Source organism: Perca flavescens, chromosome 23 (assembly GCF_004354835.1).
Source record: "Perca flavescens isolate YP-PL-M2 chromosome 23, PFLA_1.0, whole genome shotgun sequence".
NCBI classification, from domain to species: Eukaryota; Metazoa; Chordata; class Actinopteri; order Perciformes; family Percidae; genus Perca; species Perca flavescens.
Genome location: NC_041353.1, coordinates 13,327,637 through 13,345,169, shown reverse-complemented (window position 1 = coordinate 13,345,169; position 17,533 = coordinate 13,327,637). Strand labels below are relative to the sequence as shown.

Genomic DNA, 17,533 nt, shown 5'->3' with positions numbered 1-17,533 from the left:
ATTCTCAATTTCGCAATTCTGTTATCACTGAAACTATTGGGCTCTACATTACTACCATCAGTCTGCTGACCCCCCCAAAAAAGACACTTGCCACCGGGATTTTCTGGGTAAAAGGCTGTCTGCTTTTGTGCAGTGTTGCCCTGACAATCCCAACATTGTTTTACGTTTTAGTTACTGACCAGATAAAACAACGTGTGACCCTCAAGCCATGGGATGGTCTCCTTTTTATTTAAAGGGGAAGACTCCACTCTCAAGCTGTGATAAATCAGCATGTTCTCCAGTGTATTTAAGGCCCGGTCAGCCACATGGGCTAATTTATCCCCCATTGCCTCTAAATTAAAAGTTTATGAATGTTACCACTCTGGCACGGTCTGACATGTCTTTAAAAAATCTGGCAGAAGATCTGAGTGAGCCCTCCTTTGTAGGCAGCTTCCTGTTGAGCTAAATTGATGTTTTTTTCCCTTCAACAGGCAGCTTACAGTGTTTGGTAATTTTACTGCATTTATTTTGCACAGTTTTTAAAATGGTTTGTTAAAATTCTTGGCGTTCCTCCCATTAACCACAAGGTATGATGATAATGACTACCTGCATGTTAAGTAGCAAAGAAAAACGACCCACTAAACTTCAAAATGCCACGTTTAAAAAAAAAATATAAATCATTGAAAACAGTGTAGTACCTCTAATTCTCATACTGCTCCTTTTTAAGCCTTTTTACTTTCAAAGCATTTTCTCCTTTGATCCTGCAAAAAGCGAGTCAAACCCCACTGTGTTCACTTTCCCACTCCCCATGTCCACAGGAGAGTGAACAGTCTGAAAACACAGCTTCCTTTTAAAGATGGATCTGACTAAGTTCAAAGAAAAAACTTCTTTGTAAAGGGAAAGAAAGAAAGAAAGAAAGAAAGAAAGAAAGAATCAGCAAAAGAACTACTTTGGAAAAAAATAAAGGAGTTTTTTTTTTTTTTATATATATCTTTAGGGGAAATGAAAGGAAATAAAGAATCAAAGGAGGAGATGTATACAAGATTTGATCAAATGAAAGTTATATTAAGAAGTGGGGGGGGGGGATTTCCTGAGCTCTGCTGGAGATTATGATTTACACCCATCCACACTTAGACATACTCTGCTTTTCAGACAGCACTGAAAAGGTGTGTGTGATATGATAATTTACATTTTAAACTGATGCTCTCATCCGGAGCAATTTGCATTAAGTGCAACATTAGAGTGCACTCCAATTCCTTGATCTGTAATATTTCCTCAACACTGAAATCAGATGGAGAAGCACTGGATGAGAAAATACAAAAAAAAAAGAGTCAAAAAGAAAGGGGGGATTATAGGACTTTCAAGACAGGAGCATATTGAAGCTGGCAGAGGCACAGAAACAGAGATGAGTTAAGGGAAAGAAATGTGAAGTATATATGGTATTGATGAGATGTAGCTCTAAGGTTATGAGTGACTGCTGCAGTCTTAAAATATATATTCCATTACAGTGCTGAGGAAACATGAGAGATAGGAGTACAGGCTTGCTGGAGAGGTGAATTTGTTGCAGCAGGGAAGGAAAAGCCAAACATTTTGTAGGAGGATAAGATTAAGGAAAGGGTGATGGCCAAGGTGAAGCACTTGGCAAGAGTTTAGTTAAGGGGCTAGAGGGGAAAGAAATCGAAGGGAATGGAGTGTGCTCACAAGTGTAGTATGTGTGTGTAGTGAGTAAATCTGGGCGCTCATGTGTTTCTACCATCGAGACCTAAAGCCCTCCCCTCTCCTTCCACAGAGCACTCCAACAAGGACAAGGTAAAAGAGAGAGATCGGGAGGAGAGGGAGAAGAAGAAGGTCAAAGACAGAGAGAGAGAAAAGGAGAAGAAGAAGCACAAAGTGACAGACGAGATCAAGAGGGAGAATGGAGACGTCAAGCAGCCGATTAAAGGTAGGTGAAAACATGCATAACAATTGTTTGGTCCACAAAATGTTAGAAAATATGCCCATCACCAAAACCAAAAAGGATTCCATGATATTTAAAATGGAAAGAAGCTAATTCTTGCATTGAATATTTGGTATTTCTGCTCAATAATAGACCTCAAAATGGAGCTTGTACATTTTATTCTTGACCAAAAGAAACTGTTTCACATCTTGTGGCCTTCCTCAGTTATTTTCTGTCGATTGGCTCATTGATTAACTAATTGTTTCAGCATGAGATATATGTGAATCCCTTTTTAAATTACCGTACAATTTTTATAAAAGTTATAGAGGTTTAGCATGGTTTGGAAACATTTAAGGGCATCAGTATATTGGGGAATCTGCAGGTCATAAAAACTAATTGGCAGTAATATTATAAGTCGTAAAATGTTGTATCCAATTGTGGGTTGTTAGAGATGTTATAAGCTAAAAAGTGGTATTGTTATGACGGTGGATTGTTTGTGCAGGAGGGCGTTTAATACTTTCAACATCGTCAGATCTATAGCAAGCACTGTCACCACAGTAGCTAGGAAGCGCAAGGCACTGGCCCACTTTTACCAGGTGCGGTACAGTATATCATCATGAAATGTGTAACATACTGTACAAGCAGCATACACAACTCAGCATCCCAGTGGGTGTTGAGAATGTGTGTGTGTGTGTGTGTGTGTGTGTGTGTGTGTGTGTGTGTGTGTGTGTGTGTGTGTGTGTGTGTGTGTGTGTGTGTGTGTGTGTGTGTGTGTGTGTGTGTGTGTGTGTGTGTGTGTGTGTGTGAGCTAGGATTATAACAGGATTGGCTGTGCAAAATAAATGAAAGAATGACATTATGAAAAAACTCTTAACAGCGACTGGGATGGAAGAAACAAGAACAAGCCCTAGTTAGTGCTGATATGATGACTCAGTTGATCGATTAGTTGATAGACAGAGCAATTTTAATCGATTAAATAACTAACTGTTCATTATTATTATAATTATTAATAATTATAATTAATAAACTATTAAAGTTATTTGTCAAACATTTGCTGGTCCTAGCTTCGCAAATGCGGAATGATCTTTTTTTTTTTATATATGATTGTAGATTGAATACTTTTTGGACTGTCAGTTGGACAAAAAAACAACACCTTTGACTTGAGAAGTTGTGATGGTATTTTGTTTTCACTATTTTCTGGCATTTTATACACTAAATGAATAATTAATAATAATCATTGAGGAAATAAACGACACATGATGAAAACAAGTGAGTTGCAACCCTAAATGCCTTTTATATTTTTTTACTGTATGACTAATATTTGATTGTTGTGACCAATATCAACAAAAGAATTGGTTATTACATTTTTAAACGCTAAAATATTTTTGGCAATGAACCTCTTTCAAAAATTTTATTAAATAATTGTGACATATGTACGGTATGTATGGAGGCAAGACATTTTCCTGATGAACAACTTTACGAAGCAGCATAGTATAAGATAATGGTACATTTTGAACAGTATACTCCATTGTGAGTTAACCATTAGATGAACTACAAATACAAATAAAATATGGATTCTTAAAGCTACATCGTGTAAGAATTTCTCCCATCTAGCGGTGAAATTGTATATGACGACCAACTGAATATTACTTTCTAGCCCCTCCCAATCCGATCACGTTTTAAGTCCTACGGTGGCCGAACCCAAAATTAGCTCTTAGTATCTCCATCGTTTACACGCAGCTGTTCTAGCCACTCCAATATTAACTTTGGTCTTGTTGCTTTGCCTGTCGCGTTGTCGTTTTTAATTCTCTTTTTCGCTTCCCTGGCGAATAATCTCCCCCTGGCATTCGTCATGGTGCGGGGTGCCACGGAGTGTAAGCGGGCGAAAGGCGGAGGTATGTCCCTCTTTGGCTAATGTATTTTAAAGATGGAGACGCAACATGCCGGCCGTCATTTGAGCGACTCGCTCGTATGTATTCTGAATGATTCTGAATGGCAGATTCTACGCGTACGAGAATACTTTGAGTTGGTGGAAGTAATTACATATGAATGAACACATATTTGTGAAAGAACAAAGTTTTGTTTTTGTTGTTGCTAAGAATCAACTCAAAAAAATTACACAATGTAAGTTTAAATCTTGAATAAGAAAATACAGGTTAAAAAAAAAAAATCATAACAATGTAGCCTATAAATAATTTACGTACTTTAATTCCTGTGTACCTAACTGCCATCTTGTACACCAATACAAATGGTTACTGTATGTGAAAGGCCACTGGCCTACAGGTGTATCAGTCTGGCTCTGCTGTGGATACACTTTTGTTTTATCTTTTGTCCAATTTATGAATGTGGTGGCGAGTTTCATTGTTAACCTTTCAACAGTAGTGAATTATTTGCAGAGCGCTGTGACGTAATGTCGGTCTCTCTCTCTTTCTTTCTCTCTCTCTCTCTCACTCTGTATTTGACCTTTTTAAACAGACATGCGCACACACAACACACACTGACATGTATACACGGATGGCAATTTTATTCAGATTGATTAGATTTGCTCCCTTTTAGAATCAGTTTCTCTGTGCTGGTATTCCATGACCACACTGTGACATTTGAAGGACTTAGTAAGTCGTTGGCCTACCATAGCTAGTGTCTGCAGATGAAAATTACATATTGATAATTCAGCTCTTTCTTTTTTATCTTTTTTTATCTTCATACTTACTGTGAGATGGACAGGCACCATTGTAATGTTGGTTCATCTTCTCCGTATGAGTGTAAAAGGTGGAAAGGTGAATCGAGGATAGAAAGAGCCGGTGTGTATTAAGTCTGCAGTCATCCTGTCAGGGAGGCCGGTATTTAATCGTGTGTGTTTACAATAAAAGAGACCCACTGGGATACATGGTGGGAATAGGAGTCGAGACAGAAAGGAGGAGGAGGAGGCTGTCCCTACCAGAGAGCAGGGTTTCAGTAATAGTGAGTGAGACATTTAATCAGAGAGTGTTAAGTTTGCAAATGTAAGAAGTGATAGAGTCAAGGAGGGGAAGTTAGAAATTTAATCACTGAGAGTGTTAAGTTTACAATTGAAAGGGCAACAGAGAGAGAGGCACCCAGAGGAAACTTATAGGAAATCAATAAGCAGCAAGCAGCTATTCTGACAGTAAGGTTGCTTGTGTGTGTGTGTGTGTGTGTGTGTGTGTGTGTGTGTGTGTGTGTGTGTGTGTGTGTGTGTGTGTGTGTGTGTGTGTGTGTGTGTGTGTGTGTGTGTGTGTGTGTGTGTGTGTGTGTGTGTGTGTGCAAAGGGTAGAGTCGTTTATGCTATTTTTTCTTATGAAATATTCATCAGGTTATTCTGTGTGTTTCTTACAGTTTTGGCCAATCCTTTTCTTATTGTTTAAAAAAAAAAAATTATCAATGCTTAGAACCTTTTTTTTATTTTTTATTTTTTTTAACCTTTATTTAATCAGGGAAGGTTCACTGAAAGGAAACCTCTCTTTTGCAGGAGCGCCCTGATCACATTCACACAGTTAGACATTCATACCCGGAAGCTGCCCAGTACAACCACAGTCTGATCTGCTGGCCACTGAGCAGCTCCAGTGGAGCGGTTGGGGTTAAGGGCCTTGCTCAAGGGCACGTCAGTGGTAATGAGGACAAGCGCTACTCTTTCACTTTCCACACCCAGATCTTATCCTGTCGGTCTGGGGATTGAAACGACGACCTCCCGGTCACAAGCTTGCATCTCTAACCTTTAGGCCACCCAGGGTGGCTACAGGTATAAACAAGTTAAATTTAAGACCACTTCTAAATTAAATTTAAGACTTGAATGCGGTGCGTTTGTAATTATGTTCAACGAGACACTGAACCAGACAACCAAAAGCAAACAACTGGACTTGCGTGTGCGTTATTGGTTAAATGACCACGTCCAGTCAAGATAATATGGAGCAGTTTATGGACCATGCAACTGCCCAGAATCTACTTTAGCATTTCAAAGTAAGTGTGCCATAAATATATTTATTAACTAACCTCTTGTACTGTATGTTGTGTATCATATAGTTAAGCTTTACTGATTTGTCAAGTGAATAACAACTATGGATAGGGCACTACACATTAATTAAGACAAATTAAAATGAATGAATTGAAAACAATGGTATTAGAGTCTGCTGTTTACCTGCCAATATGTATAAATAGTATATAGTGCTGCTCATAAAAATAGCCCCACATCATCACATACCCTTCACACTACCTAGAGCATGGTTTTATTTCGGGTTAGCCTCATAACTGATTTGATTTACATTGAGAGATGATTTTATTGAAAGCCCCCCCATCTCTAGGTATGGTGAAGGGTATGTGAGGATGTGGGGCTATTTTAATTCCAAAAGCCAAGGGAACTTTATCAGGATGCATTGTATCCTGGATGCATGAAATAACTGGTCTTTAAAAATAAACATCTGCCTGCCTCTATGGGAATTTAACATAGGGGTGTACTTAGGAAGAACATTTATTTATTTATTTATTTATTTATTTACGATACATTAGTTATTCACAAAGAAAATTGGTGTCCTTAAAGGTTGGACTTTTCCTACTTTTTATAATTAAGGAATTAAGATCAATTTCCAAAAGATGATTTTTGTATTCCTCTTTTTAGTCAACTTATCATGGGTTCATAAACTTATGAGCACCACTTGTCATTTAACCAATAACGCATATGCAAGTCAAGTTGTTTGCTTTTGGTTGGTTCAGTGTCTTGTCGAACATAATTACAAACGCACCGCATTTTTGGACTTGGACTTATGAGTTATTTTTTGATATATGGCGCCAGTCCAAATTTAGCGTAACGTATCTGGTCTTGTCCTTTCCACAGGTAAATGACTGTACAAGCCCCAAATCTGGAAACATTGCTTTGAACACTTCTTCAATCCCGTCATTAGACCTGTAGGAATTGTGGCATGTCACAGTCCTCAGCACCCAACTCACCTCTGCTCGGAGTGTTGGCATATAGCCACAAATTGCTCGAAGGTCAGCTGGCATTGTTGGCTGTGGATTTCCCATGCTAACATCCAGCGTTGTAGCGTTGACATTGTTGCTAGCGGTAGAAATGGTGTAGCATAATATAGTATAGCAGAAACTAGCAATTACGGGCTGCTGGCGAGCCTTTACGTAGTACGTAGTTTACCAAGTTTGAAATTCTTCCGACGCATAACGCAGTTCGCTTCATAAACATTCCCAGGCACCGACCTTATTCAAGCAATTTGTAATTGAATTTCCATTTCCTCATGCTATCAACCATTGCTGTATTACCTGTATGCGGCGAAATTGCAAATCCCACTGACTATGGCCACGCCAAGACCCGCCCACGAAGCAGCTCGATTGGTAGGGGTTAGGCATTTGACCTCGGTTAAGGTTAAGGTTAGGATAGCCGATTGGTCAGGGGATAGGTCATGTACAAATGGGGTTACGTTACCTTGCGTAAAAAATATTCGACCTGGCTGGCAGAACAGATTGCCTGCATTTTCGCGGTGACATGACACAAACATATTTAAGACCTATCCAATCTGAATTTAAGACAATTTAATACTTTTTAAGGCCTTATTTTTAGGAAAAGTGATTTCGGACTTTTTAAGGACCCGCGGCCACCCTGCCACCACTGCCCCCCCAGTAAAGACGAACCTCAATAAAGATGATTTTATTAATGTTAAAACTTTGTTTTTAGATCAGCTGACAGTGAGTAAACAGGGAGGAATTTACTGTCAGGAGTGCTGCAACAGGTCGTCTGGCTCTTGATCGAAGCAGAAATAGTCAATCGTAGTCGATCGATAAAAGTCTCACATGAATAATATTGGTAACTGGTTGTTGGTCAAACAAAACAAGACATTTAAAGATGGGCTTTTTGAAAGCCACAATGCTGTACACATGTGCTTCAGGGTGAAAGTCTTTCCTCTACCTGGAATCTGCCCACAATAAGCCACAAATAATTTAAAAAAAAGCCATTACTGGAAGGCGCTTATTATGAAGCAGCTGCTGACACAACACACTACATTAATAGTGCTTTTTGGTCTGTGTATCACAGCAGAATATGATTGGATAAGTAGAATATTGTTATTATTGTAATTTTAAAAATAAGTTTGAAATGATCTTTTATTACTAAAGAACAAGATTTATTTCTAGCTATTTGAAGTTTGCACAAGCCATGACACTTGCATCCTTAGATCTGTATATTACACTTCATATCACCATCGCAATATCCATCCAACACATTTATCACGCATCATATATTTTCTCCGTATCTTGCTGATTTTCTGTGGATTGATGAAGGTTGAGGTTTGTGATTAAACGTGTGTGTGTATGTAGTTATACGGAGAGGGCTGACTGTGGGTTAAAGAGCTTTTGGATTAATAGCTTAGGTATTGTACTGTGAATACCTTCTTGCTGTTGCTGTCTTTATTATCTCTCACACACACATTATGTTCCTGCTTTATCTAGCTGTGTGTGTGTGTGTGTGTGTGTGTGTGTGTGTGTGTGTGTGTGTGTGTGTGTGTGTGTGTGTGTGTGTGTGTGTGTGTGTGTGTGTGTGTGTGTGTGTGTGTGTGTGTGTGTGTGTGTGTGTGATATTTGATTTGTGCTGAGGCAGCAGCTATCAAAGTGACTCACATTGCACACACACTAAATGTATACATGTCCACTTGTTTACACAACTGCTGGGCAAGAAAGAACCAGCCAGCAACACATTTCCAAATAGATGTGAACAGCTCTGACAAACACTCACAAATACATACAGTAGCACTGTGCATAAATTTGCATGTTCCACTCTGTCCTGCCTCAGGCATCTAAGATGAGACCGTCCACCACGTACGGTATTATCTCTGTTCAGATAAGCCACTCGAAAGCCTGTTTCCTGGCTTAGTCCATGTGCTTTTCTCAAGGGATGCCATTTCAAGGGTCTTCAATGTATTTTATGCATGCACCCCAGGAGATGCACGGCACCTGGGAGAAGCTATGAGTCATCTGTCTACACTTAGTTAAAATTGTTAGGACTCATTAGTTTTTGTTGTATTGTTTTTTAAATAGGGAATTTATAAGGATGAGAGTAAATAATACAACAAGTCTTGTATTTTATTGTGTATTGTTTTTTTTTAACCTGTTACAGAGCATAATCAGCAGCTCATTTGCAGTTTTTTTGCAGTTCACCTTATTTTACTGGAAGCTTTTTCTGAGCTTTTGTCCTTGCAAGAGGATCTGTTTAACTGTTAAGTACCGTGAAAAGTGGCTTCTTACAGCAGGGGAATGAAAAGGGCTGATGATTGGTTTGTTGATCCATCAGACAGCAGACTTGAATAGATTTTCTTTTACAAAGCTTCCATGAATGATGTGTCTCCCTATTCCCTTTGAGCCTTTGCTAAATTACATTTTTTTCAGGTTTTTGTGTTGATCTTTTAAGAATGTCTTCTCCTGTAAAAAAGTATCTTCCATCTAAGTAATACGGTCTGGTCTGTCTGTCTCTCTCTCTCTCTCTATCTATCTCCCTCTCCCCCTGTCACTTTGTCCAGATGAAAAAGAGAAAGCCAAGATCAACTTAGAAGAGCTACAAATCAAAAAAGTAAAGAAGAAAAAGAAGAAGAAACACAAAGAGTGGGAGAAGCATAAACGAGTAAAGATGTACCACCGCTCCTGCCAAACCATTTGTGCTGGCCTGCTTCTCCTCCCTCCATCCTCTCCACCTTCCACCTCATCCTCTGATCCCACTCATAACTCCTCCCTGTCTCCATTTAAATCTCCTCTACCCGTTTACCCTCCACCTAACAACAAAACTGCACAACTCTTACCTTCCTCTCCTTTTCCTGTCCCCAAATCTCTCTTAAACTGCTCTCTCCTCAACTCTCTTAACTCTCCATTGTCCCCCATGAAGACACCCCAACCTTCCCAAACCAAACACCAGCCACAGTGCACCTATCCTGGCATGGCAGGCCTGGAGTTTGCCCCATACATCCACATAGAGAACCAGCCTAATGGAGGGGCCCTGGTGGCCCACGCCTACACCTCCCAGCTCTCCTCTCTCTCCATGGGCCAGAGGCAGAGATTTGCCCAGGAGTTTGTCACATTGGCTTTCAGCGAGGACTCATCCCAGGTATGGCATAGTTGGATATTGATCAGATTAATTAACCATTTTAACCTTATAGAATTTGTTTCACTTGTAGTTGTTTTAATACTTAAAAAAAAAAAAAAAAAATCTTTTTTTTTTCATATTTCACTACTGCCCTTGTTTTTCAGGCAGCTCATTACGTCATGGGAATTGTCCACGGAGAAGCCAGCTACCTGCCTGACTTCTTGGACTACTTCTCGAGCAAGTTCCCATCAGCTCCAGTTAAAATGGAAATATTGGGAAAGAAGGACATAGAAACCACCACTATGGTTAATTTCTACTCTCAGGTCAGTCAGACACAATCACACATACATGGAGAATATGAGTGTGGGGTGGAACGTTTGTGGGACAGATGTACACAACTATACTGACATGTCACTCATCTGAAAAACTCACACAGCTCTTGTGTTTGGTTCTTCAGTTCTGGAGCTGTAGACACAAAGAGCACAGAGCAGATGGTGAGCTTTCAGACATGGAAAACAAAATCTGAAGTCCAAAATAGCCAAGGGCCCAGTGCTTCCAATCCACTTAGATTCTGTCCTCTGTATATAATCTATTTGGCTGAATATCAAGCGGAGTATCACAACTGTCCACAAACACAGGACATGTTGAGAAAGTGTCTTACCACAGTCATGAGATTTACATGTATTTGATGTGTGCGTACGTGCGTGCAACTTAGTTTGCTGGTTCTCTGTTATTATACAACATGTTAACACAAAGAGTGTCAAGTTTATTATTGACTCAGCCTCTGGGTCAGTATTTTGTTCAGCAGTTAAGTTGTTTGTGAGCAAAGTGCAAGAAAAATATTAGATGAGTACAGTGAATATATGTCACCCAGTTGTATCTTTTTATGGCACACATACACTACGTTTATGAAGCATTTATGTAAAATACCATTTTGTAGGGGTGTGAATCTTCAATGGTCTCACGATTCGATTTGATTATGATTATCCTGTCTACAATTCGAATCAATTTGATATCACGATGCGTCACCTCCTCAATATTATTATATATTGCTACACTTGGTTTTCATCAACAAATTCAAGCATATGAACTCTCCTTTTTATTGTATCTGCTCTTAAAAAAAGACACTTCCTGAATGTAGCGGAGTCTGAACACCGCAGACAACAGACAAAAGGCAAACCCAAAAAAAGCAGCGACCTGAAAATCAACAAGTAACATCAGCAGGCAATAATCGATTATGGTCTGTAACTGCATCGATGCAGAATCGTCTAGATCTGCATCGCGATGCATCGATTCAATGATTAATTTCAGCACCCCTACCATTTGGTGTATGTGTGCATCTATACAGTATATACAGCAGAGAGTAAGAATGTGTATGTAAAGTTTGGCACGTTGCTGTCCATCTGCACATATATAACGTCACATCTTCCACCCTAGTAACCAGCACTTTTGATCCTTGAGAACAAAGATTAATGAAGAAGGAAGGCTGATGTAAACAATATAAGAAGGGAAAAAGAGAGGAAAGAAATTCAGCAGATGAATGGAGAGATAGATGGGTGGATGGAGGGAAGGAAGGATTTAGATACAGTACAAGTCGAGGGAGAGGATGAAGGGATGCTGGGGAAAGGAACCAGATTGATTGAAGGAAAAGACTGAACGACTGCTGTGTGCGGATGAACAAGTTGTATTGTTGAGACTTTAACCATCTGGTTTGAGCATCCGCCTCAATCTGGCTAGCACTAAACAGCTTTTGGCATTTATACAGATGTCTTATTTCTCAGAGTAAATGACAACATTAACAATTAGGGCAGAGTTGTGTGCAGTACACAGGTGGGAACTGCTCTCATTTCAGTGCTACTTAATCTGACCGAGCAAAGTTTGAGTGCAAGAAAGGAATTAGAAAGCAAGAGGACAACATATTTAGAGAGTGAAAAGATGAGGGAGTTCAGCAAATATACAAGAGGTGAAAAGTGGTGAGAAAGCAAGGGGCTACATAAGAGAGAGATTGATATCTGAATAGGAAAGTGACAGAAAAGGTGGCAAGAGGAGAAGAAGTGAAGTTCTAAACTGTAAGAGATGACTGCTCGCAGCAAGTCAGGTTAGTGAGTCATGGGAGTCGAGCATGGGACCTTCTCTACCACTCCTCGGCATCCTTTTTAGGACAACTGGAAAAACAAGAAGTGTGTGTGTGTGTCTGTCTGTCTGGATTGTCTCCTGAACACAGTGACACTAGACCTCTTCATTTGGAGTTGTCCCATGTCTATAGTTCTCTAATGAAAAGCATTTTGTTGCCTCACCTCCTGAGTGGCTTTGTATTGAGATATCTGTGTGTGTGTGTGTGTGTGTGTGTGTGTGTGTGTGTGTGTGTGTGTGTGTGTGTGTGTGTGTGTGTGTGTGTCTCTCTACAAAGGGTAGAGTTGTTTATGCTCTCCATTGCTCCCCTGGCTATTTTTTTCGTATGAAATATTCATCAGGTTATTCTGTGTGTTTCTCTCGGTTTTGGCCAGTTCTGCTTCAACAAACCTATATTTGATCTCTAAGTGTCCGAATAACTTAAACCAAGATAATGAATGAATTGCATCTAAAATTGTCCATTGTCTAAATTGAGTTTTCCCTGCAACCTGTGTCCTGAGCTGTGCCTTTAAGAGTAGTGTTCCTTGCAGGGCTAACGTCATTGTCCACTGGTCTTGTTCATTCCCCCCATCTTCCCCCCCCCCCCTCCTAGCTCTCAGCAGTGACCTTGGGAAGTAGACATACAGTCCACACACACACAAACAGCTGGAGCATGCACGCACACACACACACACACACACACACACACACACACACACACACACACACACACACACACACACACACACACAGCTGGAGCATGCATACTGATATATACACAGCACAGGTACACACACACACACACACACACACACACACACACACACACACACACAGATTAATGATTTCTCCCACACATTTTCCTCCACCTTTCTCTTCAGTTCTCCCTCTCTTTCTGTCTCCCTCCCTCTGTGTTAGTCTGTCATTCTCTTTCTTTTATCCCTCCACTCTTTATGTTTCTGCTCTGTTGTTTGGTTCTCTGGTCCAGTTGCAAATGACTGGACAGCTGCTTTTTGTAATATTTTATGTGAGAGAGGAAAAAGGGAGGAATTTAGAAATTTGCAACAGCTAGCAATGTTCTTTGGTGTTTGTGTATGTGTGCATTCATTCTCCTGTATAGATTTGCTCAGTTTTATTCTTGGGCTGCTGGAGTATGAGACACTACTCGATAATGAGCCGTGTGTGTTCAGAATTTGACTGCAGGTATCAAAGGGGCTTTGTTGCCATTCAGGCTGCGTGTGAGTATTTTGTATTCAGTACCTGACTGAGGGCATTTTCAGCGGTGCTAAGGATTATAGAAGATTACAGCACCCCATTTTCTCAGGGCAAGTACAGCCAGCCAGCCAATACATGATGTTCTTCGACAGTGAGGTAATTGGTCTTTCCGGTTTAGTCACTAAGGCTACGTTCATACCGCAAGTCTTAATGCCTGATTTAGATTTTTTGCTCAGATCCGATTTTTTGTTTGGCTGTTCACATTACCTTTTAAAATGTGGCCTATATCAGATTCCAGTGTTTGCGTTTTGAACTGACCCGCATGCGCAAAAGAACAGTAACAATGACATCAGACGCAGCACGCTGTTGCACTAAAGTTAGGGAGGTTATGGAGGAAGTCAGCATTTTTTATTTTTATTTTGTATTAAAGTGTTTGTGTAATGGCAGCCATGCGCAGGTGCTGAGGAGGAGAAGACTGAAGAGAAAGAGAGACAAATTTGCGGGGTTATGGCTGCAGCTTCACGCTCCACCTCCCCGGCGGTGCGGCGACTCGGGCCGGTGGTGCGTCCGACCCCGAGGGACCGGGATCCCACCTCAGCCGGCGCACGCCGGCTTTCACTTTCATTGCACCACGGGCGACCCGACTTGCGAGCGCGTTAAACTCCTTGGTCCGTGTTTACAGGCGGGTCGGGGGTGTTGCCGACATCACCTTTTTACGTGAGCCGATCCCCGCCCTGGTGATGCGACGCGCGGTTGGGTAACACTGAGGACAGTCCGCCCCGGTTAACAGCCGCACTGGAAGCAGGGGGCCCCGCCCCTCCCCGCGGGGAGAGAGGGCACAGCGAGGGGTCGCATTGAAAAAAATCAGATCTGGGTCGGATTCAGGACCACATGTGGAAGTGGCCCGAATCTGATCTGAAAAAATCAGATCTGGGCTAGATTTGAGTGTTCACACTACTTCTGAAGAAGCCTGACCTGGTCACTTGACCCCCAAAAATCGGATTTGGGCCACTTTGGCCTGCAGTCTGAACGTAGCCAAAGTAATAATTTAGTTACGACATCAGATTAATACAATGCCAAGCAGTTTGATGATAAATTTATTAGAATACAAAACTTTAGGAAGTGTAATGTTTTCTATTTTGAAATACATTTTCTATTGAACAATAAATTCAGTGATGATGAATATACAGCAGTGGTGTAACGAACACTTCTGTGGTTTGGCACCCATGTGAACCACAAATTAACTGGAAAGTATAACCACCATAGTGTGAAATAGAGTTTTACTGCCGTCATTAAGCTGTTCAATTGAAATAACAAACTTTAAAACAGCGCTCGGCGGCAAGCAAGGGTAACGTTAGCGCTTTCCTCCGGGTTGTCTCCACCGCAGCTCAGAGCAGTTTACCGCGGCGCGGATTATGTGAACCGGTGAAGTTTACAAGGATAGCAATGCCGATACAGCGTAAGCAACTATGGTTAAACATGTCATAACCCCACACAGACAACGCTTGGTTGCGGACTTATAAAACAGCGAAGTGGCAACTGCGATGGTTGAGTCCCTTCAAACGTGAACATGAGTCTCTTTCCGACCAAGTAACTTACAGGAACGTATTTATATGGACAGTCCACTTCGAAACAGTTCTACTAACTACTCTCCCCCAAAACCGTTTTTTCCATTTGCAATTACACAAACATTTGTGCTCATGATGCCCATTCAATTAGCCAGTGTAGACCTTTTGTGATGATAACCCAAACATTTCACAAGAATGTCAACAGGTGTGATTAGATGGCTGTGTGAACACAAAAGGCATACAATGGCAAATTGAATTGAATGGGCATCATGAGCAAAGTTGTCATGTGCAGACCTTTTGTTATTATAACACCACCATCTAACCAACACAAAAGGGAAAAGGGAAAAGAACCTGCCTGCGAATTATGCACTAAAAGAACGAGAATGCAGCGTTAAGTGAGTGACATCAGTGAGCGTGTTGTCAAGCAAGGACGGCGAGCGGTAGCGCTGTCCTGTAGCTTACTAATGTAAATGAATAAAAATGTATACAAAAATGTGATGATATCCGACACGTTTTATGTTACGTTTTAAGCTTTGACAAAGTAAGAAGTTCCATTTGGCTAACACGTGCCACCCACCCCTTCCCCAACCTAGAACGTATCCCAATGTTACAGTTGTTGCAGTGTTGTGAACAGAGAAGCGTGTAGCCAGCGCAGCAGCACAACGGCTGTGTCTGTGCCTGCCTTGTGGGGATAGAGATTTTTGTGGATTTGTTGGCATCTGTCGCTCAAGAATTATGTGTTATGAACTTTATTTTTTTTTTTTTTTTTAACTAAATTGAGCTCGAGGTTTTCAAAAAAAGTGGTAGGTACAAAATGAATCTGATAGGTACGCGTCCCCACCGTCCCCACCGAAATCAAAGCCTATGACTGAAGCTAGGTCTTTGTCTAGTTGGAAAATCCCTTTTGAATTTCCGTTGTTCTCCATCTGACAAAAACACAAGTTTCGTTTACATCAGTTACACAGTTTCAGGTTAAACATCATCACAGCCAAGATAGTAATTTGTTTCCGCTTATCTGACCCTAGCTCCATCCTCCACCACTGTAGGCATCCCGCTCCTCCACTTTTATATAATCTGACCTGGAGGCACACAGTGTTTATAAAACAAGGCTAAACTTTGCATCAGTCTAGCTTTGCAGCGTTTAAACCATGCTTAAGCTTTGACACAGTCCTGGCCTTAACTTGGACTTCAACGAAGCTGGAAATAAACCCGCACATTGCGTTAATTCAAAGTGTGTTTGAGGGTTAGCCGAGGGTGAGTATGTAAGAGAAGTTTGTGCGATTGTGAGGCATCAGTCAGCAGCCAGAAAACTTTGTTGTGACGCAGGCACAGTAATAGACTTAGTACTCTAGAGACTGACTGGACGTAATGATTTAGAAAGAGAGATACACACAGAGCTGGGAAAGAGAGAAAGAAGCAGCACACATACAGATGTCATAGAGAGGTCAGAGAGTGAAGGATGCGTTGAAGAGAGAAGGGAAACTAGTTATAGAATTAACAAGTGGTTGCAGTGGCTGCACCAGAGACGGAAAGGAGACCAGGAAAGAGAGAGGCTTGATCTAATAGACTTCCCACCAGGGACAGGAGTATTATGAGGGAAAGAGGCAGAGGAGGAGATGGAGAGGCTGACAGAGACCAGAGTACAACAGCAAGTGGGAAGAAGCAAGGGAGCGAGACTTAAAAATCTACTGCTTTTAGCCAACGAAAGTGACAGCAGGGGAGAGATGACAGTAATGATAATTATATATAATCATATCGGCTTTTTAATCTTGTGAATTTGTGAAGCTGGAATACCAAATGAGATGCAGCACATTTTAGATGGAGAAAAAGGATTTGTCTAGATGTGTCCAGAATTTTTATTGTTGGAATTTATTCATTATCCTATGCTTTTGTGCAGCCTATGCCCTTTTTAAATAAAGCTTATTAACAAGTTTAGCAGGAAAAGAAACAAATATGATGTTGGTCTTATTCTTTTTTACACATTTACCTGTTGAGTGTCTACACGCACGTACACAGAGGCGAGGAAGTACTATAGCGTCTTGAACAGTACCACTCGGAGGATGTCTGTCGCAGTTCCTGTTTCCTTCTGTTTGCCTTCACTTATTAAAGTGTGTGTGTGTGTGTGTGTGTGTGTGTGTGTGTGTGTGTGTGTGTGTGTGTGTGTGTGACTAGTAAATGTATCCATTTATTTGAGGCAGAGATGGTGTTTCCTAATACTCCTCGTATGATAGTGAGACTGTTCTCTTTGCTAACAACGTGGGGGTTATTCTGCTGTTAAATTATGCATAGTGTAAACACACTCACAGATACACAGGAAGAGAAAATAGACACTCATAAGCACACGGTTAAAAGTATGCAGGAAGATGAGGCATACACTCACGGATGCACACATACTAGCTGAGATACACAAATGCTTGTAAGCATGAAGGCATTTGAATTCATGTGTGCACACAAACACATTTTCCTCTCAGTATCTAGGTCATTGACTCAGTCACACTATTTAAAGTTGTGATATGTTTACGGGTGTGGAGGTAGTATTTTAAGCTTTTAGTCATCATCTTAGGAGGATATTACCCAGCGTCGGGGCACAGATGCAGTGAAATGAAGTGAACAAACGCCACATGGCTTGGCCTGTCT

The 17,533-nt window shown here is 40.9% G+C and overlaps 1 protein-coding gene across 1 annotated transcript in view; it reads left to right on the top strand.

Annotated features, from left to right (window-relative positions):
* The window catches only part of LOC114550009 (round spermatid basic protein 1-like protein), a 42,521-nt gene that overhangs the window by 9,677 nt on the left and 15,311 nt on the right, over positions 1–17,533 (top strand). The window contains exons 2-4 of the mRNA XM_028570429.1: positions 1,769–1,921; positions 9,445–10,022; positions 10,166–10,324. Of these exons, the coding sequence (XP_028426230.1) occupies positions 1,769–1,921; positions 9,445–10,022; positions 10,166–10,324 (890 nt within the window). The remainder of the gene's footprint in view (positions 1–1,768; positions 1,922–9,444; positions 10,023–10,165; positions 10,325–17,533) is intronic.